This window comes from Polyodon spathula, chromosome 2, assembly GCF_017654505.1.
Source record: "Polyodon spathula isolate WHYD16114869_AA chromosome 2, ASM1765450v1, whole genome shotgun sequence".
In the NCBI taxonomy this organism is placed as follows: Eukaryota; Metazoa; Chordata; class Actinopteri; order Acipenseriformes; family Polyodontidae; genus Polyodon; species Polyodon spathula.
In genome coordinates, this window is record NC_054535.1 from 37,322,946 (window position 1) to 37,350,146 (window position 27,201).

The window sequence follows — 27,201 nt, forward strand, 5'->3', positions numbered from 1 at the left end:
AAAACCTGCTGAAGTCTGCAAGAGACCTGGGACTTGGGAGAAGATTAATCTTCCAGCAAGACAATGACCCCAAACATACAGCCAAAGCCACACTGTGGTGGCTTAAAAACAAAAAGTTAAATGTCCTGTAGTGGCCCAGACAAAGTCCAGACCTCAATCCAATTGAGAATATGTGGAAAGAGATGAAAATTGCTGTTCACCAAAAGGTCCCCATCGAACTTGTTGGAGCATGAGCAATTTTGCAAAGAATAATGGGCAAAAATTGCAGTGTCCAGATGTGCAAAGCTGGTAGAGACTTATCCAACTAGATAAGGCCAAAGGTGCCTCTACCAAATATTGACTCAAGGGGGTGAATACTTATGCAATCAATTATTTTCTGTTTTGTATTTGTAATTAATTTAAAACAATCTGTAGATTTTATTTTTCACTTTGACATTATGGACTTTTGTTTGCGTTGATCAGTGGCAAAAACTCCTAATTAAATCAATTTTAATTCCATGTTGTAACACAATAAAATGTGGAAAAGTCCAAGGGGGGTGAATACTTTTGAGAGCCACTGTACATAACGTATGGTATATCGAATATGCTATCAAAACACATTGGAGCAGAAAAAACATTTCCCAAAAAGAAGCAGAAAATGCTAAAAAAGAAAGTGTACAGTAAATGGTTTGAAAGTGAGACGACAACAGCAGATGGAATTATAGAGTAGCAGCGGAACTGCCAACCTCCTTGCACGAAAAAATAAACAGTTGAGCCAGAGGAAACACCTGAATCAGAGACATCGGATTGGAAATGTACAACAACAGCAAATACAAGGTACTGAATCATGTATTGTAAACCCAATACCCAGTCAGGCACCTTTATGTGATTTTTATGATCCAGCTACTTGGCCTGACTTTTGTACCAAAGAGCTAAGAGTTTAAATCATGTAACATCAACCTGTGCAGCTAAATAAACTGATGTTGAATTCCCCGAAAGTTAGACATGATTTGTACTCATTTTTGGAAGAAAACTTCAATTAAATTTATTTTAGTTTCAGTTGTTTTTTGGGTTTTTTTTTTGGGGGGGGGGGGGGGGGGTCTACTTCACACTCTTGCACCAGGGCCCAGTGAATCCTAGCACTGGCCCTGTTATATGTTAATGTAAATCCACCCCCAAGAAGGGAGTCAGCAAGATGATCATTTTAAGAGCCCCTAAACTGATCATATATATATATATATATATATATATATATATATATATATATATATATATATATATATATATATATATAGACACACACACACATTACACTTCTTGGCCACTTTATTAGGACCTGATCACGTGGTGTAACATGTGATCCCTGCAGCACTACAGGGCTGCGGGAGCAGGACATTTGGAAGAAATCAGGAAAGGCAAGAAAGCAGCGATGGGCAGAGGGGAAAAGATGGTAGAGTGGCTCACCTGAAATATTAATGACTGTATAGGCCACCCACCCATTTTTGTGTGTGCATACCAGCACCTTTTTCAAACCACTAACACTGCAGAACACTCACACACTCAAACAAAACACGCAGTTCTGTGGCCACGTCCCCTGCTCTGAGGATGGACACAGCTTTTGCTCAGACATAACTAGGAGAAATTTCACTGGAGTATAGTTATACACATTTAAACATAATACTTAGTAGTACTTTACAATAAAGACTTTTTGACAGTTGTTTGGAAAGCTATGTGCAAATGTACTCTGAAGTACTGTACAGTAGCTGTAACCACCGGAATTCATAAGCCCACGATGTAGTTTATCAAACATTTTTAGTAATAGTTTGAAACAGAAACTTGGTAAATACAATCTGTACAATACTTTACAAACACATTTAGATCCATGTATAATTAGTATTATGCAAAGTTCTAGGAAAGACGGAGAAAAAAATGGGGTTACCTGCAACATCAATCGGATAATGGAAATAGTGCAAACAAAACACATTTCTGCTGCCATTTTTGGATGTGGAGGAGGCAGAGATGATTATCAAGAAAAAAAATCATAACTTGGGAAAAGTTATTTCATAGAAAAATATTTTTTAACTCAATGCATTTCATAAGATTTATGATGCTTTATAATGAATATCATATTAAGGCACCCCTGTACATGAATATAAAGAATGCCAGATATAATAGTATAAATTAACAGACAATTGAGTCATGTTCTGATATGCACAATAGGCTCCAAAACTAGAGGGCAGGAGTGAAAGTATCCTACCTTAGCCAGTCCTGCTCTGTGAGAACCTTGAGACTCCATGTACACCAGGTACATTTGAATTCCTCCATGGTAGGTCTGAAGGTCTTTATTTAACATGCCAGGTTTGCAGGGGAAGCCATCTTGGGGCAGGGAATGCAATTTAAAAGTTTAAAAAAGTGGTCAAAATGTTAAAAAAAAATTGATTAATTAAACTACACACACCTTACGTAAACAGTTGTAGCAACACATGGGAACATGTAATACAATAAAATAAAAAGGTCCTTATGTACCATTTAAATGCCTTTCTGAAAAAAAAAAGTACTATTTGACTTTAAAATTAATTACTTGAAATTAATAATCCTAACAAAGCACATTAAACTCTTGTGCTGTTTGGTATATGCTAGAGCCAATGGGGGTGAATTACCTAGCAACAATGTTACGTAGAATATGCATGAAGGTAGCACCTGACAGATATACAACTAAGCAAGGTTTTTTTTTTATTATTATTTAAAGCCAGAAAAATGAACAAATACATCTAAGCTATAGTTATTTAAACTCTTTATTTAAAAAAAATGCATTTACTGAAACAAAAAAAAACTCAAAATGTTTTACCTGAATATTATTTTTAGTTCATAGGAACTTTATAAAACCAATAAGGCATTGGGTATGGGTTGTGCTGGATATTGTCACTTCTTGGTTGGTTGTGGGCACTCGGCTGCAATTCGTGTACAACAAAGCACCAAGAAGTGACAATATCCAACACAGCCTATGCCCTCTTATTGCTTAAATATTTTGCAGCATTCATTGATGCCAATGTCTGAGGAAGAAAAACAAGCCCATACCATCTCACAACCTCCACCATGTTTAACACTGGACGTGATGAACTTTTCTTTAAATTCTTCTCCTCTCTTCCTTCAAACATATTGTTGCTTTCTTGGTGAAAAAAAGTTGTATTTTGGATTCGTCTCACCATAACATTTGGTTGAAGAAATCATCAGGCTTCTTCAAGTATTTAATGGAAAACAATCGCTTTCTTTCGTGTATTGTTTAACAAAGGTTTGCAATTTGGTTTTCACCCATGGACATTCATCTTGTTAAGCTATCGAAGAATTGTTTGCTCATGAATTTCTTGACCATCTTCTCTCAATTCTTGTGTCAAATCTTTTGTAGTAATCCAAGAATTTTGCCAGGGTGTTCAAATGATTACACTGTGTAACAAAATTATTATTTTTTTTGTTCCTAGGTAGTAACTGTTATTTCAAAATATCACTATTTCCAATGGGCAAATGTGTGTCTTTTCGTATAAATACATGTTAATTTGGATTCATATGTTGTTTTTTCTGACTTTATGTGAACGAAAAGACATACATTTGCCCATTTGCCCATTGGAAATAGTGATATTTTGAAATTTCACTGTCCTGGTCACAAAAGCAAAAGAACAAAAATTGTGTTACATATTGTTATTCTTCAAGATTTGGCAAAAATATTTTTTAGTCTTCCACACCTGGAGCTAGTTGCAGTAGTTCCTGTTCTCCTGTGTTTGTCAAGAACAGCCACACAGTGCTTTTCAGTAAACCAAGTCTTTCTGCGATTTCTGGTAGTTTCTCTTTTTTCGTACAGTAATCACTGACATTTTAATATAGTTGCTGAACTCTTTAGTTGTGTTGCTTTTTTTGAATCACAAATTTCCAGTTTATTTTTCAGCACTTTATTTATTTGTTCTATAATTATCAGGTGTTGGCTTTCAATCATGATAATTGTCAATATTTAGCAACAAATGGGTTTCATACAAAATATGTTGATTTCCCAGATACTTTTGTCAAAATATGACATTAGTTTTAGCATGCTATTTTTCATTGTATGTATATTATTTAATAATTTGCTGTTTTATTATAAAGCTGAATCTCTACTTTAATTTATATCTTTCAATAGAACAATCAGAAATTATAGAAATCACTTTCTTTCTGTTTTTTCTTTTTTTTTAACCTCCCAAATACTTGTGTCTATGACTGATTATATGTTGTGGAATTTGTAAAGTTAAACAACACACATTTGATTACCCCTTAATGATTCCAAACTGTGTAGTGTTTATTGGTTTGTAAACAAGTTTTATAACAAATTTATACATGAAAATTGACAACATCATTGACATGTTGGTACTCTAGTTTCAAAAGATAAAGAGCCCATTAGTTATTTTAGAGCCCCCATACAAAGTAAGAATTATGGATTAGTAACTGCAAAAGTATGTGTTAACAAATTGTCTACAATGTTTATATTTCTATTTACTACTGTTTTTTTCTTGCAATTTTACATTAAAGTCTGATCATAACACAATCATTTTTGTTCATGTTAAAGAAGTATGGAAAATGTGGGCTAGTCAATCACATGATAGAGAACTTCAAGTAAACACTATCACAGGTAATAAAGGTGTACACTTTTTACACTGCTAAGCAAAGTACAATGTAAAAACTTACTTGTCCCATGTCCCCATTGTAAACAAACAAACAAACAGACCAGTACTAAATGAACTACCCCGCTCTAAGAAATGGAGACTAGAGAGGTAGGGGTAACATTACAACAGCTGCACGTATGGACTTTGAGCAGAGCAGTACACTGGTTTACAGGCACAACCATGAACACTACAGAGACAGGCTAGTGTGTTTTGGACTCCCACTTTTTGTTTACTTATTGTTTTTCCCCCAGTCATACCTTCATTCCAACTCTAAGTGGTGCTGTTGCGTTACAGTCTGGAATTGTTTTTGTAGTCTCAGCTATTTCTAAATATACAAAAAAAAAAAAAAAAGTTAAAGGCCGATACAGTTGTGTGTTAGAGCTCTGGCAGCAGGATTGCTCTCGATTAACTGTGTGAGGAACTGACCCGCTGCAAAAATGGCTGCTCAGGATGAGCTGAGTAAGTTATGTGTGAAACGGAGATACGACAGTCAGTCGTTTATGTAAAAAAATTACCGTTTGTCATATTTAATGTTAAAGAAATAAATGTGTGTGTGTGTGTTTTTTTTTAAACTGTGGTTTTGTTAACGCCCGGAGCCTTTTAATGTGCAGTCTGAAAAAAGACTAGGCCTAGTGCACAGTCATGATGTGAAAACAAAACTACTTTGTGTACATTGAAAATAATGAATACGTTGTATCCGTATTAATTGGGTAGATCAACACGCATTTAGTAATTTCAGCGCATTATTGGCTATCAATATCAGACTTTTTAAAGCTCGTTTTTAGCTGGTAGACGTTGACGCTGCATGTTGAGAAATGTAAGAATACAAACTACACATAGAACAATACGCTTGCTTATTCACACGGCATAAAAACGGGCAATGCTTCAAATATCACAGTGCTTTTTATTTACTTTTTTTTTTTTTAAATACTTGATACTGTCAAATGGCCTTTTCCAAAAGTTAGACCAGATTTGAAATGTTATTGATACTGGGAATACATTTAATAAATATCTCACAATCGCCACAATATCTGATGTTAAATAATAAACTAGATACAATACAATAACAACAACAACAAAAACATATCCTATTAATTGCACAATCATTTGGGCTATTTTGTATTGAGAATATTGGTAGTTGGTGTGTTTGAACTTGTGGACGGTAGATTTGCTGCAGCCCATCCTTAATTTAGATGAACTGAGAGTGGCATTATAAAGAAAAAAAAAAGAAAAACTTGCTTTACAAAACAGAGAATAGGCAGGGTAAAGATAATAAAAATGTAGGAAACAGTTGTCGTATTTGGAATAGACACAACATAAAAATGAACAAATTAAACATAAGATTTCTTAAATTCAATTTCCTGTGTTATTTTATTTTAGTTGTGTTTTCCATTGGAGTGTAATTTATAAGAAGACTGCTAGTTGTGCATTTTCTGTGCCTTGTATGCTTATGTACAGAGAATGTTGTTAATTTAACGTGTTTGGTATGGTATTTTTTTTTTAACATGTCCCTATTTCAGTGGTTTAGTGAATACAGTATTTTTATTTTATACTGTTCTGCTCCCGCATATTGAGTGATGGGATTCTGATGTCACTCCCTTCTCTGCCTCTATTTCTGCAATGTGGCTGGCTTTCAACAGAATACTTGTTGAGACAGCTTAGCTTAAAAAAAGCAATGATAGTTTTATTTCCTTAATTGATATAAAATAATTCCTGGTGCTTTTAAATATACATGAGATGTGATGGTAATTTCATATACAAGCATTTTTAAGAACAAATTAAGATGGTGTTAGCACCTTGGTTTATCGTGATCACTATTATTTCTAGGCTCTTGAAAATCCAAAACATCACACAAACCTTTCTTTTCATGTGGAACCCTTATTCCACTGTGGGGTGTGCAAGACAAAGTTTTGGCATGCTAGGGATACAATGAGGGGGAGTTCATGTTGATTTAATTAATATTATGTCCTTGCAGTATTTAGAGATCTCCAGTCTTCAGTAGAGAGCGTTACATGCATCGGATGTAAAACCTACTATTGTATATTATAACTTAATTATTAATCTGTCTTATCAGACCAGCTGGAGCGCGTCTTTCTGCGCCTTGGCCATGCAGAAACAGATGAACAGTTGCAGCACATCATATCCAAGTTCCTCCCTCCAGTTTTGCTCAAGTTGTCCAGCATTCAGGAAGGTGTGAGAAAAAAGGTACATATTTTTTTTTTGCATTTTAAGAAGTGCAGTGTCAGTATGTAGTCTTGTTTGGTGATTAAAACTTCTTGTATAATAATTTTGCATCTACAGGATTTTTATTGTATTTTCTACACACTCAGGTCATGGAGCTGCTGGTGCACCTGAACAAACGTATAAAGAGCCGGCCTAAGATCCAGCTGCCTGTTGAGACATTACTGGTCCAATACCAGGATCCTGCTGCTGCCTCTTTTGTCACTGTAAGTAAACAGTAACATTGAAACTCTGATATACCAGATCTGTTCACATTGACATCTGAATCATAAGTTCTCTGTAGTGTTAAATAGTGTACAATAAAGTTTCTCTGTCTGACTTCCTCGCACTTCTTGTTAAATACAGTACTTGGTGGTGTTCACTACTTTTTATTGTAGATGAGATGTTGGAATTAGGGATAGGCAACACGTGGCACTGCTCATGATTTTCACATACTATAGAATTTGTATTGATGTAAAAAAATAAATAAATAAATAATGAAGCTTAATATAATCCACCAGTACTATGCAAAAAAAAAAAAAATGTGTCACTAAAATGGTCCATAGCCCGGCTTATCTTTAGTTCTCAAATCTATTGGAACATTACTGGGTCAAAGTAAAGAGGCTGGGTAAAAGACTACTTTCATATGCCTTATTAGTTCCATGTTTTGTTCCAACAGAATTTCACTATAATTTACATCAAGATGGGTTATCCTCGTTTAGATGTGGAAGAACAGTGTGAATTGGCTCCTACTCTACTAACGGCAATGGAAGGAAAACCACAGCCACAGCAGGATAGGTAATTATTACCATTTTTTAAAACTCAACATGTGTTACATCTCCGACAGTCTAAAGGATTTAAACAAATATTTTCATGTATATATTTGTCGTGGTGCACAGAACAGACCAGTGAATGAAAGGTTCTTTAGGGAATCAGTAGGTCCCATCATTGACATCATCATCCTATAACCTCTGACCACAGATTCCACTAGTCCAGGAAATTGAGATACTGGGCTACATTATGGAATAGTTTTGCATTGAATGTCTTTTAACTGCCATGATTTGCAAGCTTTCAACATGTGTCCTTTCATCAGGGAAAGTGGATGATAATACATCTGATGAATAACTCTTGCACAGCTGTATCTAGGTGTGGCAAAGTGGGGTTTGTTTGGCAACGTTCGGGACCCTGTATGCTCTCTTCTAGTTTAAGGAAATATTACACGCAGAATGTACGGTTCACAACAGGGCAATACCTGTGTGCTTGTTTATTTTCTCTACCAGCGTCCTTACGTAGAAGGCCTTTGGTATGGCCTTTGGTTGTAATACAAAACAAACCAAAATAATTAAAAACAAAGTCTAGCTCGGTCAGCTACTTTTGTTTTAGTTCTGTCTTTCGAATCGGATGACTAAACCATTTCCCGGTTTTTAAACAAACAATTATTTATAGTACCAGTAACAATGCTGTTCTTTAGGCACTCCACTGAGGTTTATTTATTTTATTTAGTTACATTTTTATAGCACCTTTAGCCAAGGCACTTCACAAGTTTAAAAAAAATGGTACAATCAAGGAAAATGGATGAAAAAGAATGTAAGTTTATTGGGCTAGGGTGGGGTGACAGATTAGTTGCTTAAATGAAAGAAGAGGGCCAGAGGCTAGGAAAGGGTCAGGAAAAGAGGGGCATAACAGGAGGTCAGGGGCCAGAAGTAGCAGTAGAATGGGCTAGGGAGAAGAGATGCGTTTTGAGGGAGGAACGGAAACTATGCAGTGTGGGTAACTGTTTTATGATAAGTGTGAGTCTATTCCATTGAACGGGATCAAGACCGGAAAAGGAACGGAAACGGGATTGGGCACAGGGCGACAGAGAAGAACAATAGTGATTGGGAGCGTAAGGGACGTGAGGGAATATAGTAAGGTAATCAATGCAGCAAGATAAGGGGCAAGATCATGGAGAGATTTATACACAAGGGTAAGGAATTTGAATAGGCAGCAATAATAGACAGGGAGCCAGTGAAGCTGGAGGAGGAGAGGGGAAGTATAAAAGGAGTGGGGGAGGTTAAATGTGATACGGGCAGAGGCGTTTTGAATTTGTTGTAATGGTGTAAAAGCGTAAGATGGAAGGCCAAGGAGGAGGGAGTTGCGTGTATGGCAGAGATATGATCAGAAAGGGAGAGGGTAGAGTCGAAGATGACGCAGAAGTTACGAGCAGAGGGGGATGGAATGAGGGACAAGGGAGGGAATGAGATGCTGGGACAGGGTGGGGGTGAGTAGCGGGAATGGAAGAATAGGATTTCAGTTTTTAATGGATTGATGAGGAGGTATCGGCGCGCCATCCAAAATTGGATAGCAACCAAGCAAGCTGATATATGGGCGGCAAGGTCAGGGGTAAAGGAGGGGAATGAAAGTAAAATCTGTGTGTAATCAGCAAAGAAATGATGGGGGAAGTTAAATGAGGAAATAAGAGCTTCAAGTGGTGAGGTGTACAGGGGGGAAATGAGGCTGTTGCAAGCAACAGCAGAGGTGCGTGTAGATAGGTACACACACCACAATCAAGGGGTGTGGCAGAGATGCCGAGGTTAGAAAGAGTGGAGAGATAGATGGGGTGATCGACTGTGTCAAAGGCAGAGGAAAGGTCAAGGAGAAAGAGAATTGAGGAGTTGGCCATATGATTTTGGACAGCGAGAAGGGCGGTCTCAGTGGAATGGGTGGGACGGAAACCAGATTGAAATGGGGAGTAAAGTGAATTAGCGGATATGTTGTGTGATAGGCATGAGTGGACTAAACGCTCAAGGAGCTTAGAGAAATATGGGAGGAGAGAGATTGGGCGGTAATTAGCAGGGCAGTCAGGGTCGAGAGAGGGTTTTTTTAACAGAGGGATGATGGTAGCTGATTTGAAGATGGCAGGAAAGATACCAGTGCAGAGAGAGGGGTTAAAGAGGGAGACTAGGTAAGGGAGGGTAAGATTGATGAGTGGAGGTATGAGGGAGGCAGGGACAGGGTCCAGGTGGGAAGAGGTAGGGTGAGCTTTGTCAATAATGGAGGAGAGTTCAGATAATGATGTGGGGGGAAAGTAGTAAAGAGGATATTAGGAGCGGGAGGAGGTGGGATGGGAAGCTGGGGTTGGGGGCTAGTCTGGGGGAGTGTCAGGTGGTGTAGGTGAATAGTACTAATTTTGGTGGTGAAATAATCAGAGAGATCAGTAGCAGTGAGGGTTGGGAGGGATGGAGATTGAGATGAAGAAGGGGGACGGAGTAACTTATTAAGGGTTGAGAAGAGCAGACAGGGATGGGGGGGACAGAGCAGTGATGAGGGTTAGGAAGTATTCATGTTTGGCTAGTTCCAGAGCAGAGTGAAAATTGCAGAGGAGGGAGCGGTAAGCTTTGAGGTTCAAAGGTGAGGGGGAGGACTTCCAGAGTCGCTGGGAACGTCGGTCATTTTTAAGGGAAGTGGTCAGGTCTATCCACAGGTTTTTAACTTCACACAAACAACCAGAATAAACTATTACACAACTGAAATACTTATGCTTAATTGCATTTAGGTGATGTTCATTACTGTCTTAATCTACAATTAACTAAATGCACCTTGGAAAATGTGGTCCCGATGTCCCCCGTCTAATTTGAGACTACATCTTGCATTCACGAGACCCATAGGTATGGCCCTGTGAAGATCACGGAAATTCTTTAAAATTCATGGCAGTGTCACGGGTAAAGTATCGTATTTCGAGGAATGTGCACAGAACTATTTTATAAATTGTATACCAATTAAATTATTATTTTTTTTTTTTTTTAAAACATCAAATGTACAGGTTAATACACTGACATAATCAAAGTTATTCAAGCACTTTACAATAGCTTATGAAATGTTTTTGTAATTAACAGCCTGTAGGTTAAGTGTATCTACAAGGACAACATTCAGTTCTACTAGTACGTCAGGTGCATGTTCACCATTAGGTCTTGCAAAACAAATACAATCAGTAACCCGTGCCTTGGGCATCAGTCGACTCGTCAGTGATCACTGACAAGCAAGCAGACTGTTTAACCAATTCCATAATCTCCTGCTTGTTATACTCGGCAACTTTAGGTAAGTATTTACATCTCAGCTGGGCTGATGAAGGAATCACTTCACTGTTTGCTACACTCAGTTTGAAGAATTTACGTAACCTTTTTGGTTGTCCAATTTTGGTTGCCCGGTCAAAATGTAATGTGTTTCGTGCTTCACGGTTTTCAGTGGACTTTTGGAACATGGAAGTCACTTTTTTTTTGTTTTTTCTTTGCAAGTAAAGCAGTCGCAGTACTGCTGTGGATTTCCGCCTTTCTCTTTCAGTGAATACTTGAATCTAAATGTGTCAACAGCCAATTCTCGGTATTGATATGTTGCAGGGCATACAGAAGAGGTTACCTCCATCGCTGTGCAAAACTTCTGCTGGACACCGCCTTGCATGATCTGCTGCAGACACATTTTTAGCCTTTTTAGAGACATCAGTTTTCTTGTTTTCAGTGTATAGTATTTTAATTTCCCGCCTAGATGGCATATAGTCTCGTGACATAATCACTGCACAGCACTATGTGCATGACGAATAGTACACATGGGCACACAGCAGAGCTGTACAGTTTCGTTAATGTGATTTTTTTTTTTTTTTTTTTTTTTTTTTTAGTGTGAAATACAAATAATTATGAAATTATTTTTATTTCTTAAGACTATTGTAAAAATATATTATTGGGCTAATTTCACGATTTCAGCTCAGGCCATGAAATCATGATTTACACAGGGCCTTGCCCATAAGGGATACAAACTACTTGTTATCCTCGGCCTTATGTATCTTCACTCTACAACCTTTCCCCACACTTTACTACGCTAGGGTACACTAATGTTTTCTTATCATGCTTATTTTCTTTTTTTGTTTGTTTATAATGTTCACACAATTTACAAACGTTAAATTTGTTGTGGTCTTTAATATATATATATGTGTGTGTGTGTGTGTGTGTGTGTATATATATATATATATATATATATATATATATATATATATATATATAATGTATATACAGGAATGTGGGGATTAACACAACTAAACTTTTTCTTTTTTTTTTTTTCAGCTTGATGCATCTTCTAATACCAACACTCTTTAGTATGAAGTACCCTTCAGAGCCATCAAAAGTTGCTTCTCCCTTTATCCTTGTTGAGAAACCAAAGACTGTGCATTTGCTTCTAGATTTCATGTTAGATGTTCTTCTGATGCCTTATGGGTATGTCCACATTTTTTGTCATATTTGGCCCATTAATACCGTTATTGTTTCTGTAGTTGGTTGAACAATATGTTAGTGAAATATAACACACTAGCTGAAAAGAAGTAAATAAAGCAAGCTAAGCTGTAAACGCAGTTAAGTCAGGTAGCAGCTTTTCTAACAGGTACTGCATGTGAACTTGAAAGTACATACCTGTATCCTTGGATTTGAACTACATAAAGCAGTTGGACAGTAGTAATGTATTTGATTTGAATCTTTTCTTCAATGCTGCAGGTTTGTTTTGAATGAACCCCAGTGTCGTCCTAACCCTGCCTCCCCTCAGAGCTCTGCGGGCAATGGTAGTGCCGGCGGTGTTGGAATTCCTCAGCCACCACCTGGCATGAGTTTTTATGCTGCTAAACGCATCATTGGAGAAACACCATGGACTCCAGAGCAACTTGAACAGGTACTAAAATCTGTGTGTACCATGTGAATTAGTGGTTCTCAACCCTGGTCGCGAGGACCCACTGTGTCTGCTAGTTTTCATTCCAGCTGAGCTCTCAGTTACAACTAGACCCTTGATTGAACTGATAATTTGCTTATTTAGACCTTTTTGAATTGTTTTCAGCTCTTAAACAGTTGCAGAGTTCAATTGACTTATAACAGCTAACTTGAAATATACAACTGTTAAGAGCTGAAAACAATTAAAATGGTCTAATTATTAATTAATAAGGAAATTATCAATTCAATTAAGAGTCTAGTTGTAATTGAAAGCTTAGTTGGAATGAAAACCAGTAGATACAGTTGGTCCTTGGGACCGGTTTGGGAACCACCGATTTAAATTATATATGTATTGTAGTTATATTAAAAAATGTAAGAATATGTACAGTGGTGCCCATAAGCATTGACCCCTCAATGAAATCTGCCAGTAGCATGAAATAAATGTTGATTTAAATTGTTTTAACACTGGGGTGAAAACTTCGAAGGTTTTGGTTCATAGCGCATATTATCTTCAGTTCTCAAATCCAATGGAACATTACTGGATTGAGTTAGAGATTAGGTAAAAGTCTTTAAGAATTAAGCAATTGGCTCTTGTTTTTATGAAAAACTGGCAAAAGGTATTCTTCAGACTTTTGCAAAAAGCTTGTGCATGCCATGCTGTGATAACTCTTAAGGAATTTAAAACCAAGTTGCTGTAAAGCCACACTGGATCAGATTGTGGGTGTCAGTAAAGCCCGCCTCAAGCCATCCGACTCATCTCAACTGGCCGTACAGAATCTGGGTGAATCGTAGCAGTGTGCGTGCCCTTAAAATGAAGATTATGCAGATTTCAGTCGGGATGTCTTCAGATTTGAAGATTGAACATGTTGAATCTTTTTCAGACACAGTTTCGTTCAGATGTGATCAGTCTGTCTGTGTGCGGCGGTTGCCGGCCAAGACTGACTGAGACCAATTAGCCATAAGGGTGTCAACCAATATTAAAGCAGGTTTGAGTGACACAGCTTGTCATGTACTCGTCATACAAGATTGCGGAATATTAACAGCTTTATTTCCACAGGTAAAAATACATTAGTCCTGAATAAAAAAAATACCAGATACAGTGTCTCTCAGAAGTATTCACCTGCCTTGGACTTTTCCACATTTTATTGTGTTACAACATGGAATGGAATCAAAATAGATTTAATTAGAAGTTTTTGTCACTGATCAACACAAAAAAGTCCATAATAAGTCTATTTGGATAAGTCTCTACCAGCTTTGCACATCTGGACACTGCAATTTTTGCCCATTCTTCTTTGCAAAATTGCCCAAGCTCAAGTTGGTTGGGGACCTTTGGTGAACAGCAATTTTTAACTTTTTCCACATATTCTCAATTGGGTTGAGGTCCGGGCTTTGACTGGGCCACTCCAGGACATTGATCTTTTTGTTTTTAAGCCACTCCAGTGTTGCTTTGGCTCTGTTTGTAGTCATTGTCCTGCTGGAAGATGAATCTTCTCCCAAGTCCCAGGTTTCTTGCAGACTTCAGCAGGTTTTCCTCCAGGATTTCTCTGTACTTTACTGCATCCATTTTGCCCTCTTTCTTCATGAGCTTTCAAGGCCCTGACACAGAGAAGCATCCCCATAGCATGATGCTGCCACCACCGTGCTTCACAGTAGGGATGGTGTGCTCAGGATGATGTGCAGTGTTAGGCTTGCACCAAATGTAGTTCTTAGCTTTGAGACCAAAAAGCTCTATTTTGGTCTCATCAGACCATAGAATCTTCTTCTACTTGGTCTCAGAGTCTCCCACATGCCTTCTGGCAAACTCTAACCAAGATTTGATGTGAGTTTATTTCAACAATGGCTTTCTTTTTGCCACTCTCCCATAAAGGCCAGTTTTGTGAAGCACCCAGGCTATTGTTGCTGTATGCACAGTGCCTTCCAGCTCAGCCATGGAAGACTGTAACTTCTTTAGAGTTGCCACAGGCCTCTTGGTGGCCTCCCTGACTAGTGCCCTTCTTGCCTGGATACTCAGTTTTTGAGGATGGCCTGTTCTAGACAGAGTCACAGTTGTGCCATATTCTCTCTGTTTCTTAATAATGGACTTTACTGTGCTCCGGGGGATATTCAATGCCTTGGAAATGTTCATATATCCTACCCCTGATTGGTGCTTTTGAAAAGCCTTATTCCAGACTTGCAGTGAATGTTCCTTTGTCTTTATGATGTAGTTTTTGTAAGGAAATGTACTAACCAACTGTGGGACCTCCCAGAGCCAGGTGTATTTAACCTGAAATCATGTGAAACACCTTAATTGCACACAGGTGGACTCCATTCAACTAATTATGTGACTTCTAAAGACAACTGGTTGCACCAGAGCTTATTTAGGTGTGTCATAGCAAAGGGGGTGAATACTTATGCAATCAGTTATTTTCTGTTTTATATTTGTAATTAATTTAGAACAATTTGTAGATTTTATTTTTCACTTTGACAATTATTTTTTGTGTTGCTCAGTGGTAATTAAATCCATTTTGATTCCATGTTGTAACACAATAAAATGTGGAAAAGTCCAAGGGGGTATGAATACTTTTGAGAGCCACTGTATGTGCGCATTTGAATAGTTTTTTTTAGGTGTTTACTAATCAAAGGTAAATTATTAATTTACCTTTTTACTATCAATCTACTGGCAGCCTATATTTTAAGACTGTGCTAAAACAGAAGTAACCAGTGTGCCGATCTCCAATAAGTCACAAATCACAAGCCCCTAGATCCACACGCTGAGAAAAAACCGCCAAAGTCAAATAAAAATCAACAGGTTGTATTTTATTTACCATAGGCTAAAGTGTAGTAGACAAACTATACAAAAAGTCAAACACTGCCTGAAACGTTTGCACTGTGTAAATGGTCAGTAACTAAATTAATAGGCTAAGCGTTTCTTTTTGGTTGCCTTGTGGCGCTGTCTCCGCTTTCTAATCAGCATATGATCCCATGCATAATATGAAGGTTGCTATGTTGGGCTAAGTTAATACAGAAATGTGTACAGGGCAGTATTAATTAAATTTGCATACATAGTAATCACCAGGATTTAGTTGTGGTCGGTAATTCAGTCTTAGCAGTGTGCAACACCCAGCCAGGGAAAAACTCAGTTGTGACATCAAACCAAAACTGAGCACAACTGATTGCAGAATCTGTTAATACCGAGTCTGGTCGGCTGGAGTCGGGCTGTGTGTGGTGGACTTAAGACTTTTATTAGGTACATAATTCATTTTTATTTTGGACTAATTGTAAAAAAAAAAAAGAAATGGGTTACCAAAGTATTTAATTAACCAGGAACAGTGCATTTAGACTGCTAAGTCCGCAGCAGTTGTATTGATTTTATATGTAATTTTTTTATTTGTATTTTTTTTTTATTTAACAGTGTAAACTTGGGATTGTAAAGTTCATTAAAGCAGAACAGGTGCCTGAAGTTGAAGCAGTTGTGCACTTGGTGATTGCTTCCAGTGATTCTCGTCACAGTGTGGCAACTGCTGCAGATCTGGAGCTAAAGAGCAAACAGAGGTAAGGAAAGTAATGTAGTATGCTGGGAGAGAGCAGCTGAATATACCTTTACCTTATAGTTTCACTTATTTGCAGCATTTTGTACTGTACTCCAGAAAGCTCCCCTCAGCCCCATCGTTCAGTCATTGTGCATGCTTTTGCAGTGCAGCAAATCAATTTATATGCAGTGGGATATACATTACTCATGACAGAATGTAGAGTGATTTTGCAGAATTATGCAACTCGTAGTAAACATTTGTTATCTCACCTGAAATGATGGCATTGTGTGGATGAGAGGTAAGCGATAATTGAAAATGTTAGCTAGAAACTAGATTGGCTTGTTGAGTACAAATTCTAGGTTGCTAAATTGTCTGTTGATTGTTCATTGCATAACTCAGTGTACTCTTTTGCAGCATAATTGACTGGAACAATCCGTCAATTATTAACAAGATTTATAAAGTGTACCTTGGGGATATTCCGCTTAAAACAAAAGAGGTAAGATGATGTAATACAAAAATGACTGCTTCTTCTGTTAAACTTTTTGAACAGTAAATATCAACATTTTTGAGAGGCAAGATGTGTTGCTTCATAATTGAAAAGTGCAGTCACTGTTTAGATTAGTAATCAGTAATATACAAAAGATATCAGCGTCTGATGTTTGTCTTTATGTTTTTATGGTTATATCATATTGTATCAAACTAATTAAAGTAAACCATATAGCATGAGGGCTCAAACTTTCGACAGTTTAGACTTTAGGCAGTTCAGACTACCAGGGTTTGGATTAGAAACTTTTCAGTATGCAAGTTCTTAACAGAGTAGTGTATGTTTATAGGAGACTGTGTGGTCCAGTGGTTAAAGAAAGAGGCTTGTAACCAGGAGGCCCCCGGTTGAAATCCCAGCACAGCCACTGTCTCATTGTGTGACCCTAAGCAAGTCACTTAACCTCCTTGTGCTCCGTCTTTCGGGTGAGACGTTGTTGTAAGTGACTCTGCAGCAGATGCATAGTTCACACACCCTAGTCACGTATCTTTTAAAGTGCTTTGTGATGGTGGTCCACTGTGAAAGATGCTGTATAAAAATAAAGAATATTATTATATAAGTAGGCATAATATATTCAGGCATAAGTCTATTAATGTCATAAAATGCTCTAGTATTTTTATATAATAGTAATAATTTACATTGAAAATTCTTATTATAGATGTGTTTGCTTAATGCATGTGTCAGTGAAAAAATACAAGCAGGTGAATGTTTCAAAATGTTCCATTATCTGTACAAGGACATTTTAAGTTAAAGTATTCTTGTATTCCAGAAGGATCACGCATCTGTTTATTTTTTCTATTTATTTTTTTTTTATTTTTTTTTTTTATTAATTTGTATTCTAGTTTATGATGTAAGTTAAGCAGACCTGTGGTCAGTTATAATTAGAATTACAATTAGAATTACAGCAGTATTACTTGTACAAATACAATTATATTTTGTTCAATTGCAGGTGCAATTATGCCTCTGTAATTGCATTTAAAAAATTAAGTGACAGGTGTGTAATTGAACTGTAATTGATTAATTAATTGGTCACAATTATGCCAGTGTGCCAAGGTTCAACTATGAATTACAAATTACAATTGTAACTGACCGCAGGTCTTAATTAAGGACTATTTTCTGTTTTATTTATTTATCGATGTATTTATTCCAGGGAGCAGCACTGAAACCAGAACTAAAGCGAGAGCCAGTCAGTACACGTGTTAAACTGAAGATCCTCCCTCATCTCCTGCGATCCAGGCTAGCAGCTGACACATTTCCAGCTAATATTCAGGTTGGCTTTTATTCCCCAGCAGAGTTTATCTAGCACTACAAAGTTATTGTTGTGGTGCCTTAGCTTGTATTTAAGCATTCCTGTGAAGGGAGCTTATGTATTTTTGTGAAGCAATGATTGAAGCTCTACTGAATATAAAGTAATTTAGTTTAATCTAGTGTGAACTGATTACTGTATTCAGATAATGGTTTTGGAGGAAAGGTTTTGTTTATTGTTTTTGTATGTGTAAGTATGATGGGGGTAGCCATGCATTTTGTTTTGTTATTGTTTTGAAGATTTATCTATTTATATATGATGGCAGAGGGACGCGTTTTGTTGTTTGTTTGAGTGTGTTCTGCCAGAGGCAAGGTAGCAGCTTGTCCTCTGTCAGGAATAATTAATAAAAAAAAATCTTGTGCAGAAGGTGGCCATCTCCCGAGTTGAGTTAATCACTTAATTAATGTGTTGCTAATCGGAAGATGGTCACTTGTATAAAAACCTGTGTTCAGAGGCGGAATGAGAGCAAGAGAGAGAGAGAGAGGAGAGAGAAATGTAAAATATAAAATAATACAGGATCAGTGTCAGCAGTCAGCCCAGCCTGACCTGTGTGTGTATGTTTGTGTTCGAGACTTTGTTTTTGTTTGACCTTTTATTTGTGCTCTGTGAGTGTTTATTTTTGTTCAGATATTTTATTTATTTTTTTGTCCTTAATAAAAACGGCGCACGCTGCATCTTTTTGCAACTGCAGTACCTGTTTGTTGTTTTTCCGGCATCTGGCCTGACGTCACAGCTCGGCCATTTCCTGTCACAGTACCTCTTAGTGTTAAATCCTTTTTTGAACAGATTTGCTAAACGGATTTGGGCCCTGTGCCAGGCATAAATAATACAATATTTAATGACAGATTAGCACAGGGTACAGGTTGATATTTTTTATAGGTGCCACTGTAGGGTAATAAAAGGCAATGTAAAGCACAGGCAATACTGGAATAAAGGATCATCCAATTTACTGTTTGCGTTTGTCAAAAATGGTCAACTGAGCAAATTCTATAATTTGTTCAAACATGTAATTCTGTTTCAGCATGCCAAATCCGTTACTTTAACAGAAATTCCATTGACAGGAAAATCATTGACCCTACCCTTGCATTATACCCCCTGACAGTGCTTTGTTTTTAGTCACAAAAACGGCCATTTTAATTCATTTTTTTTAAATATATTTTCATATATTGAAAAAATGTATATTTAAATAAGGATAAATTTCCCTATTGGGACAACATGTCCTTTAATATATATATATATATATATATATATATATATATATATATATATATATATATATATATATATATATATATATCGGCTGTTCCGGTATGTCCTGTATATTAATAGCCAACAAGATGCTCGGATACATTGTGAAAAATGTCGAATTTAAATCAAGGGAAGTAATGTTAAAACTGTACAATGCATTAGTAAGACCTCATCTTGAATATTGTGTACAGTTCTGGTGGTCACCTCGCTATAAAAAAGATATTGCTGCTCTAGAAAGAGTGCAAAGAAGAGCGACCAGAATTATTCCGGGTTTAAAAGGCATGTCATACACAGACAGGCTAAAAGAATTGAATCTGTTCAGTCTTGAACAAAGAAGACTACGCGGCGACCTAATTCAAGCATTCAAAATTATAAAAGGTATTGACAATGTTGACCCAAGGGACTTTTTCGACCTGAAAAAAGAAACAAGGACCAGGGGTCACAAATGGAGATTAGACAAGGGGGCATTCAGAACGGAAAATAGGAGGCACTTTTTTTACATAGAGAATCGTGAGGGTCTGGAATCAACTCCCCAGTAATGTTGTTGAAGCTGACACCCTGGGATCCTTCAAGAAGCTGCTTGATGAGATTCTGGGATCAATAAGCTACTAACAAACAAATGAGCAAGACAGGCCGAATGGCCTCCTCTCGTTTATAAACTTTCTTATGTTCTAATACTTAAAAACTCAATACTAGAATGTAAAAATAAAAAGCGCAATGGGAATTTGGTCTTTTTTTAAAAGCTTTTTTATTATTATTTTTGTTTTAATAAATGTAACAACTTTTCACAGAAAACACAAGACAGGTGTTTCAACTAGCGTTGCAGGTATATACTTGGCTTCCTAGTTGCTTTTATTGCCTATAGCAGAACCTGAGAGACCAAAGAGATTAAGTCGTTCTGAATCTTGTTAGTGGTACCCAAGAATGCTGTGGCTATTGACAAGTGATTACTTAACATGCTGATTTATATATCAATCAAAAAGTGTTTGCAATTGTACTTTCAATGTTCCATCTAATTTGAGCTTATTGTTTTTTTTTTTTTTTTTTTTTTTTTTTTTTTAACGTGATAACTCTAACTTGAAGATGGCTGGGGATGTATGTCACTAACATACTTGTTCTTTTTTGCAGGTGGTGTATGATGGATTGTTTGGTGCAAATACTAATAACAAATTGAGATCCCTGTCCTTGCAGTTTGTTCATCATATTTGTTTGGTGTAAGTGCTGATTAATGATATTAACGACCTTAACAAATACCTTGGTTTCATGTTCTTTTGTGCAACGATTTACAATGAGGGAGATATATACAGGAGTTTGTAGAGATCTGCAGTTTTTAGTTGAATAAAAATTAATAGAAATGTGTTTTTCTTTTTAACACAGTGGGGACATGAAAGATACCCAAGTGTACTGAGACTCAACAGGGCAAAAGACTCATGTAGTTTTAATCATCATTTCTCACCAGTGATCCTAAAGGAGGAGTTGCCCTGCCTCTTTAACTTTGTTTGCTTGCTTGGGTGGGTGGGTGGCTGTGTATCTCATAACCATTTTCATTTTTTTATTATAACTTAAATGCGTATATTCAGTTGATTTACAGTGACATATCGAAATATTAAAATCTCCCATTTTACTGAAGATTAAAATACACTGAGGAGACACTATTAGAGATGTTTGTTTTCACACAGTCACCTTCTTTTTACAATTTAAAATAACAGCAGTGTTTAGCTCCCTCACCTTTTTAAGATCATTCCAACTCCTGTACTGATGCTTTTTCAATGTTTCTTCTTTGAAATATTTTACTAATTTCAGCTGTGAAATAATAAATGAAACACTCGTTTGAATTTGTTTTCCCTTTTGATAGTTGCCCTGACAATAATAAGCCTCTGGGTCTCATGCTATTGAACGGACTGACAAAGCTTATTAATGAATATAAAGAGGTAAGAAAAGTGTTTACAATTGGAATTGTATATTGAAGATTAAATAATATTTGATGATGATCATTTTGTGTTGATGTGTAGATGATAAATGCAACACTATTGGTTCTTCTCCTAGGATCCTAAATTGCTGTGTGTAGCCTACTCTGCAGTGGGAAAGCTATCAAGGTAACATTCATATAAAATAGACTTCATATTTAATATGTTTATTTTTAATAAGTAATAAGTCAGTTATAATTCATAAGTCTTAAGTTGAGACTTGCAGTTCAGAGAGGCAGGCTACTGAGAGACATGTCACAAACAAAACGATGGATTTTCATAATGTTACACATTCCAGAATACAATTTATTTATTTTATCATGTATGTTTTGTAATGTTAGCAAATTATTTGAAATACTAAAAGTACTCATTTTGCTGGTGTTTAATTCTTTCCTTTTTTTTGTCGGAGTTTGACAAATTCTTTTTTTCTTTCATTAGTCGGATGCCTGAGCTCTTTTCAAAGGATATAGCACTAGTTCAACAGTTTTTTGAAGCTATGTGCAAGGTAGGTTTAATCAGTTGAATATTGGAAGTAGAGCACCTATTGACTTGATATTGAAATGTGAGTGTTTTTAATATCTTGAAATCATCACGTTTCAGGATGATCCTGAGGTCAGACTCTCCATTCAGGAAGCTCTTTCCATGATGGTGGGAGCATATACCTCTTTACAGGGGGCACTGTTGAATCTTATGGAAGCTCTTGTTGCTGCATATATGGAAAAGGTAATAAAGATGAATTGTGTGAGTTCTAGATATTTGCTGGCGTTATGTACTGAACTACATGCCATAACATGCAACGCATCCCTGACATTTGAAATGGCCATAACAACAAAATGACAGTATTTGTTGTAGAACTTAATACTGCTAGACTTAAGTTCTGGGATTACGGATTGACCCCTTGATTTTTCACATGAACACTTGGTACATCCATTTTAATACCTTGACTGCCACCACTAAAGTTTTAAATCAAAGCTTATGCAGAGCATACAAACTGCAGTGGACAGGCAAACAGAAGCCTGAAAACTGAAATGATTTGATAGCTGCAGAAGAAACTTCAATCCTCTTTCCAGCCGCATTATAACTAGGGCTTCTGAGTTTTGGTGTTTTCCACTGACTTTTCTACTCTCCTTTTTAAAAGCTCATTTGATACCTGTTAAGACTTTTGTATATCTCAGTCACAACTAAGAAACATGTTGATAGTAAAATATATTTAATTTACAAGGTTTTTCTATGAAACAGCTTAATGAGCTTTTGGGTCTTGCTTCTGCTTTGAAATGAAAAAGTGACTCCTTTTTATTAATGTAAATACAGTCACGCAGAACAATTGTAATAAAGTCTGTCCAGCGTAAAATACATAGTTGTTTCACAGAAAAAAAACCTGTAAATTAAATCAATTTTACTATTAACACGCTTCTGAGTTGTGATTTAAATACACAAATGGCTTGATGGGTAGCAATTGAATTCTTAAAGGAGAGTAGAAAAGTCAGGGTAAAGTACCAAAAATCAGAAGCCCTATCCTAACTTTGGAGGGCACGTCGTCATAGAAAATAATATAAATTACCACTAGTGCCTTTTCCATTGTGCTGAATAGTTTTCTGATGTGAAACTATTTAATCTCTGTATTCAGGAATTCAAATATTTTTTTTCTAAACAGCTTACTAAAAACAGGTATGAGCCTTTTTTTTTTTTTTTTTCCACAGGCAGAAGTGCATGTTCGTCAAGTAGCTATGAAATTTGCTAGCACAGTGTTTGCATCTGACCACATACCTTCCAGATACCTCCTCCTCCTGGCTGCTGGAGATCTGTAAGTATTTTATTGTGGGTTGGTAGTCAAACAAATATTAAGTTAAACCTGATTACACAAAAAAATAGCAGTAATTTTATCTATTTATTTATTTATTTATTTATTTTGCAAAGCCTCCATCTTTTGAGTTTCATTGGAGTGTAAATACCACATCGCGGTTGCGTTATGGCAGATAACTTTGTTGTGAAAACGAGATAAAATAATTTACAATGTGATATCAGAAATGGGTCAGCTGGTTGTGGAGTTGATAATGTTACACCACCAATGTCCGTTTGATAAAGTAAGAGGCTGAACATTTTGATAATTATTTTGTTTCCACAGTCGTGAAGAAGTTCATGGTGAAGCTCAGCGTGTACTGAGAGCGCTTCCAGTCAAGACTACTGAAAAGGAAGGTTCCAAAGCGATGCCTTCCTTCCCTGAAATGGTCAGCTACATTCAGGAAAAGGTACTTACTCAATTTCTACTCATTATTCAGTGGTCCAGCATCCTGATCGTTTGTGGAAATGGGAGTTAATTTTGTTGAATGTAATTAAGGTTAAGTCAGCATACAAAAAACTACTTATCCCCTGCCAGGTGCACATGATTCTTTAAGTATTTGAACATGGTACGGAACTGAGAGGACTTACATAATGTGTTATTTTATCCCTGGCAGGGGGATTTTGTATGTTCCTTTCCTGCATTTGTACTAAATGCTGCTTTCTTTCATCAGTTGCACTACTTAAATTGAATTCAAGCTGGATTTAAACTCGAGGAATCTTATCCATAGATGTTATTATCTGACATGTTCCATTGACTGTCAGTTTAAACAGCTTTAAAGAAAAAAAAGATCTCGCCGCTGTTTGCAGAACCTAAACATTCTAGTGATGATGTGTGTCATTGCTTTTTGATTGTGCAAATGTTTGTTTAATAATAAATTAATATTTATTTATTTTAGGCATCACAGAGAATGGAAACACCAGCAAAGTACATTGTTGGAACTTGTACCCTTCCTTTTAATCCTTCTGCGTTTGGAGAGGTAATTAATATTATTGAGGAATCTGTTTCGTATTAGTTAAATAGAAGAAAATATATAGAGTATCCTAGAACATAAAATATGTTGATGCTTTTAATTCAGTTTTTTTCATCTGCTGTGTGAATATTTAGAAATACAAAACTGGAATCCCCTGAGGTTATTGAACATGCCCAATGAAGGGCTGAATAAGGGAGGTCTTTTAAAGGGAGGTCTAATCATTTAGTTAAGTCATATCTTGTTAATCCTAGGTTATAACAAACCAAACCTCCAGTACGGTTCAATTATATTGATTGCCTGTTTCAGATTATCTTGTACCTACGAATGTGCCTTGCTCACAGTGCAGGGGCTATGCCCACCTCCCAGAGTCTGGCTGACATGCAGGATAACTCTCCAGCTATTGCGAGTTATGTCCGAAACCTACTGTGTGGAAACCACAATTCGTTACTGGTGCACAAGGGAGGGGATGCAAACCCTGTGCAGCTTTATATCGAGCTGCTTCAGCAGTTGCTGTCAGCAATCGGAGGTTAGTAAGCCGTTCATGAAAATCAAAATTTGAGTTGTTCCAAAAAGAAATACAAAACTAATAAGAACCTTATTTTTAGTGTGTTTTCAAAACAGAATTTGGGAGGGCAGCTTTCAGTGTTCCTGTGCCATGCAATTTTTTATAAACCGTAAAATAAATAAATATAGAATAGTAATATTAATTCCATAACATACATTGACATAGAAGTAACTTTAATTAATCTTTTAATTTTAAAAGCAATTGGCTTAAATTCTAAAGCCCATTAGTTATGTTTATTTATCTCAATTGTTTATGTTTAGTAAAATCTGCTTTAAGGACAGCTTTATCAGGTTCAGCCAATCAGAACTACACTGTGAAAGGGGGGTTGTGGGTATCCACTAACTGATGGGGCGAGACACGGAGGTGATGTTGAAATGCCACTCAGGCACGCAGGATTTATTTACAAAACAAACAATTGTGTGTGAAAATGAAATAAAGGAAAGGGAAAGCAACATGTGTCAGTCCAGTTCAAATATATTAGAAACTGAAATTAAGAATGAACAAGGCAGGCCAGACAAGCATCACTGACACCTTATTTTGTATTTCTTAAATGTAGTATACAGTGATCCCACAACGCTACTTTAATTGTGGTGCTTGTGTAAATCTAAATTTGCAGTAGGAACTGTCCACAACATAAAATCTGTTCATACTGTAGGTTATAATTGTATGTAGGTTATAATTGTATGTTTTACACTTCAGCTATTACCCAAAATCAAATACTAAAGTTTCAAAGATAACATTTATTTTATATCCTGTTTTTTATTTATTTATTTTTTGTGTAGGTGTTCCTGTTATGTACTGCCTGTTGGAAGTGGTGTCTGTTTATCCACAAAAACTTGCAGCTAAATTCACTGACAAGATTGACTGGATTAAGGTAATGAGGGTTTAAAATTGTGTGCCCTGCGATGGAATGGCGTACCATCCAGGGTGTAGTCCTGCCTTGCGCCCTGTGTCTGTCGGGTTAGGCTCCGGGCTCACCGCGACCCTGTAAAGGATTAAGTGGTTAATGATAATGGATGGATGGATTGGTTTATAATTGTGATGTGTATACCCGCACACAGTTCTGGTGAACACCTTTTTCAGCACTTAGGATAGACTGCTGGTTACTGAAACTGAAGATTATTCTTTTTAAAACACATACAGTATAAGTTGTATAACATCTAATGGTACTTGGGTTTCACAGGGTTTAATGAACACCAATAAAGAAGATATGCGGGAACTAGCTGCTCAGCTGTATGCAGTGGTGGTATCGACCATGTCTGGGAGTGATTTGAAGACTGCTGTGCAGAACCTTGTTAAGATCACAAAAGATAACCATGTAAGTAGACTCAACTATTAGCTGTGACTTGGTTCTTTAAATGCTGAACATGTTTTATTTATGCTCTATTTTGTGGTGACTAGTCTTTTTTCCACTGAGCTTTCAAAAAGAGTACTTCTAATTGTTCTATCAAACAAAATTCTCTCCTGTGAATTCCGCGGACTGAGGAAATGGAAAGAACAAACAAGACTGATTCAGTGATCTTTTGCCATGCAAGCCAGTGCCACTGAGCACATCCCCAAGAGATGGTTTACAATTGTGATTCTGTATATATATCATAGATAGGTTTGCTGAACGTTGTAGACAGTTAGTCTGGATTTTTACTGTCTGGATAAAATAAGATAAATAACAAACCAAAACATAATTGATAATTTATTAATGTACCAGATTAACTGTATTTTATTGGAGTAAATCTTGTTGTAGCTGAAGTAGATAAGAGAAAGAGGCAGAATGGGTGAAAAGAAACAACATGCTTTGTGTATCATTTAGTTATGGGGGTTGGGGGGGTGCATTAAATGGCAGGTTGCCTTTCATGGGCATTTAAGAGAGGGATAGAAAACAATATTAAGCTAGCATCTGTGTTTTTTTCTTCCTGTTGGCAGCTGTCAAGCACTGAAGTATTTTGGTAGAATGTCAGTGTAAATTGTGTAGGGAAGAATTTTATATATGTGTGCCTTCATAAAGTTCATACAGAGATGGATTTTTAATATGTGTTATATAGAGAATAAGTGATGACCTGCAGTAAATTACAGTGAGAATATTTCATCAGGGGGGTAAGAACACAGCCTGTAATATTATTATTGTTATTTGTATTCTCTAGAGTCCAGAAACACAGCATGGAGCAATTTTGGCTTTAGGTTACATGGTAGGGCGATACTTGGCCAAAAAGAAAGTTTCAGCTGCTATCCAAAACCAAGAACTGCCAATGATCACCAGAAGTCTACCTGAAGATGAAGAACTGATCCGGTCTGCCACAAATACTATTGGTAATTTATTTGAGCCCTCAGTCTATTCCGGACATGTTTTTTGTTGAACAGTTTCTGAAAAAAAAAAATCAAGACTAACAATGTTTTTTGTTTAATTTCCTTCATTTTTAGGTTCCTTTTTAGACAGTCCCTCTCCTCTTTTGACTGTTGCGGCATGCACAGCGCTGGGAGAGATCAGCAGGAATGGAGCACTGCTGATACCCAATGAAGGCACAGGGTTCACAAAGCTACATCTGGTGGAAAGCTTGCTGGCCAGAATACCATCTGGCAAGGAGAGCAATAAGGTGAGTTTACAGCAATCTTGAGGTCTTGGCTTTGTGTACTGTATTCCTTAACCT

General features: G+C 36.7%; 1 protein-coding gene across 2 annotated transcripts in view; it reads left to right on the plus strand.

Moving 5' to 3' along the window:
• The first annotated feature begins 4,907 nt into the window (after window positions 1-4,907).
• ecpas (Ecm29 proteasome adaptor and scaffold) overlaps window positions 4,908-27,201 on the plus strand; it is a 44,011-nt gene continuing 21,717 nt past the window's right edge. The window contains exons 1-22 of one of the 2 annotated variants that reach the window (XM_041221397.1): window positions 4,908-5,126; window positions 6,742-6,872; window positions 6,998-7,114; window positions 7,567-7,685; window positions 11,981-12,130; window positions 12,404-12,575; window positions 16,002-16,141; window positions 16,534-16,615; window positions 17,811-17,930; window positions 20,343-20,428; window positions 21,070-21,145; window positions 21,261-21,310; window positions 21,620-21,686; window positions 21,782-21,904; window positions 22,882-22,985; window positions 23,307-23,430; window positions 23,920-24,000; window positions 24,301-24,520; window positions 25,342-25,433; window positions 25,743-25,877; window positions 26,698-26,863; window positions 26,975-27,147. In XM_041221397.1, coding sequence (XP_041077331.1) covers window positions 5,105-5,126; window positions 6,742-6,872; window positions 6,998-7,114; window positions 7,567-7,685; window positions 11,981-12,130; window positions 12,404-12,575; window positions 16,002-16,141; window positions 16,534-16,615; window positions 17,811-17,930; window positions 20,343-20,428; window positions 21,070-21,145; window positions 21,261-21,310; window positions 21,620-21,686; window positions 21,782-21,904; window positions 22,882-22,985; window positions 23,307-23,430; window positions 23,920-24,000; window positions 24,301-24,520; window positions 25,342-25,433; window positions 25,743-25,877; window positions 26,698-26,863; window positions 26,975-27,147 — 2,550 coding nt within the window. In that variant the 5' untranslated portion in view covers window positions 4,908-5,104. The remainder of the gene's footprint in view (window positions 5,127-6,741; window positions 6,873-6,997; window positions 7,115-7,566; window positions 7,686-11,980; window positions 12,131-12,403; window positions 12,576-16,001; window positions 16,142-16,533; window positions 16,616-17,810; window positions 17,931-20,342; window positions 20,429-21,069; window positions 21,146-21,260; window positions 21,311-21,619; window positions 21,687-21,781; window positions 21,905-22,881; window positions 22,986-23,306; window positions 23,431-23,919; window positions 24,001-24,300; window positions 24,521-25,341; window positions 25,434-25,742; window positions 25,878-26,697; window positions 26,864-26,974; window positions 27,148-27,201) is intronic. The other variant, XM_041221389.1, reaches the window with a different exon arrangement.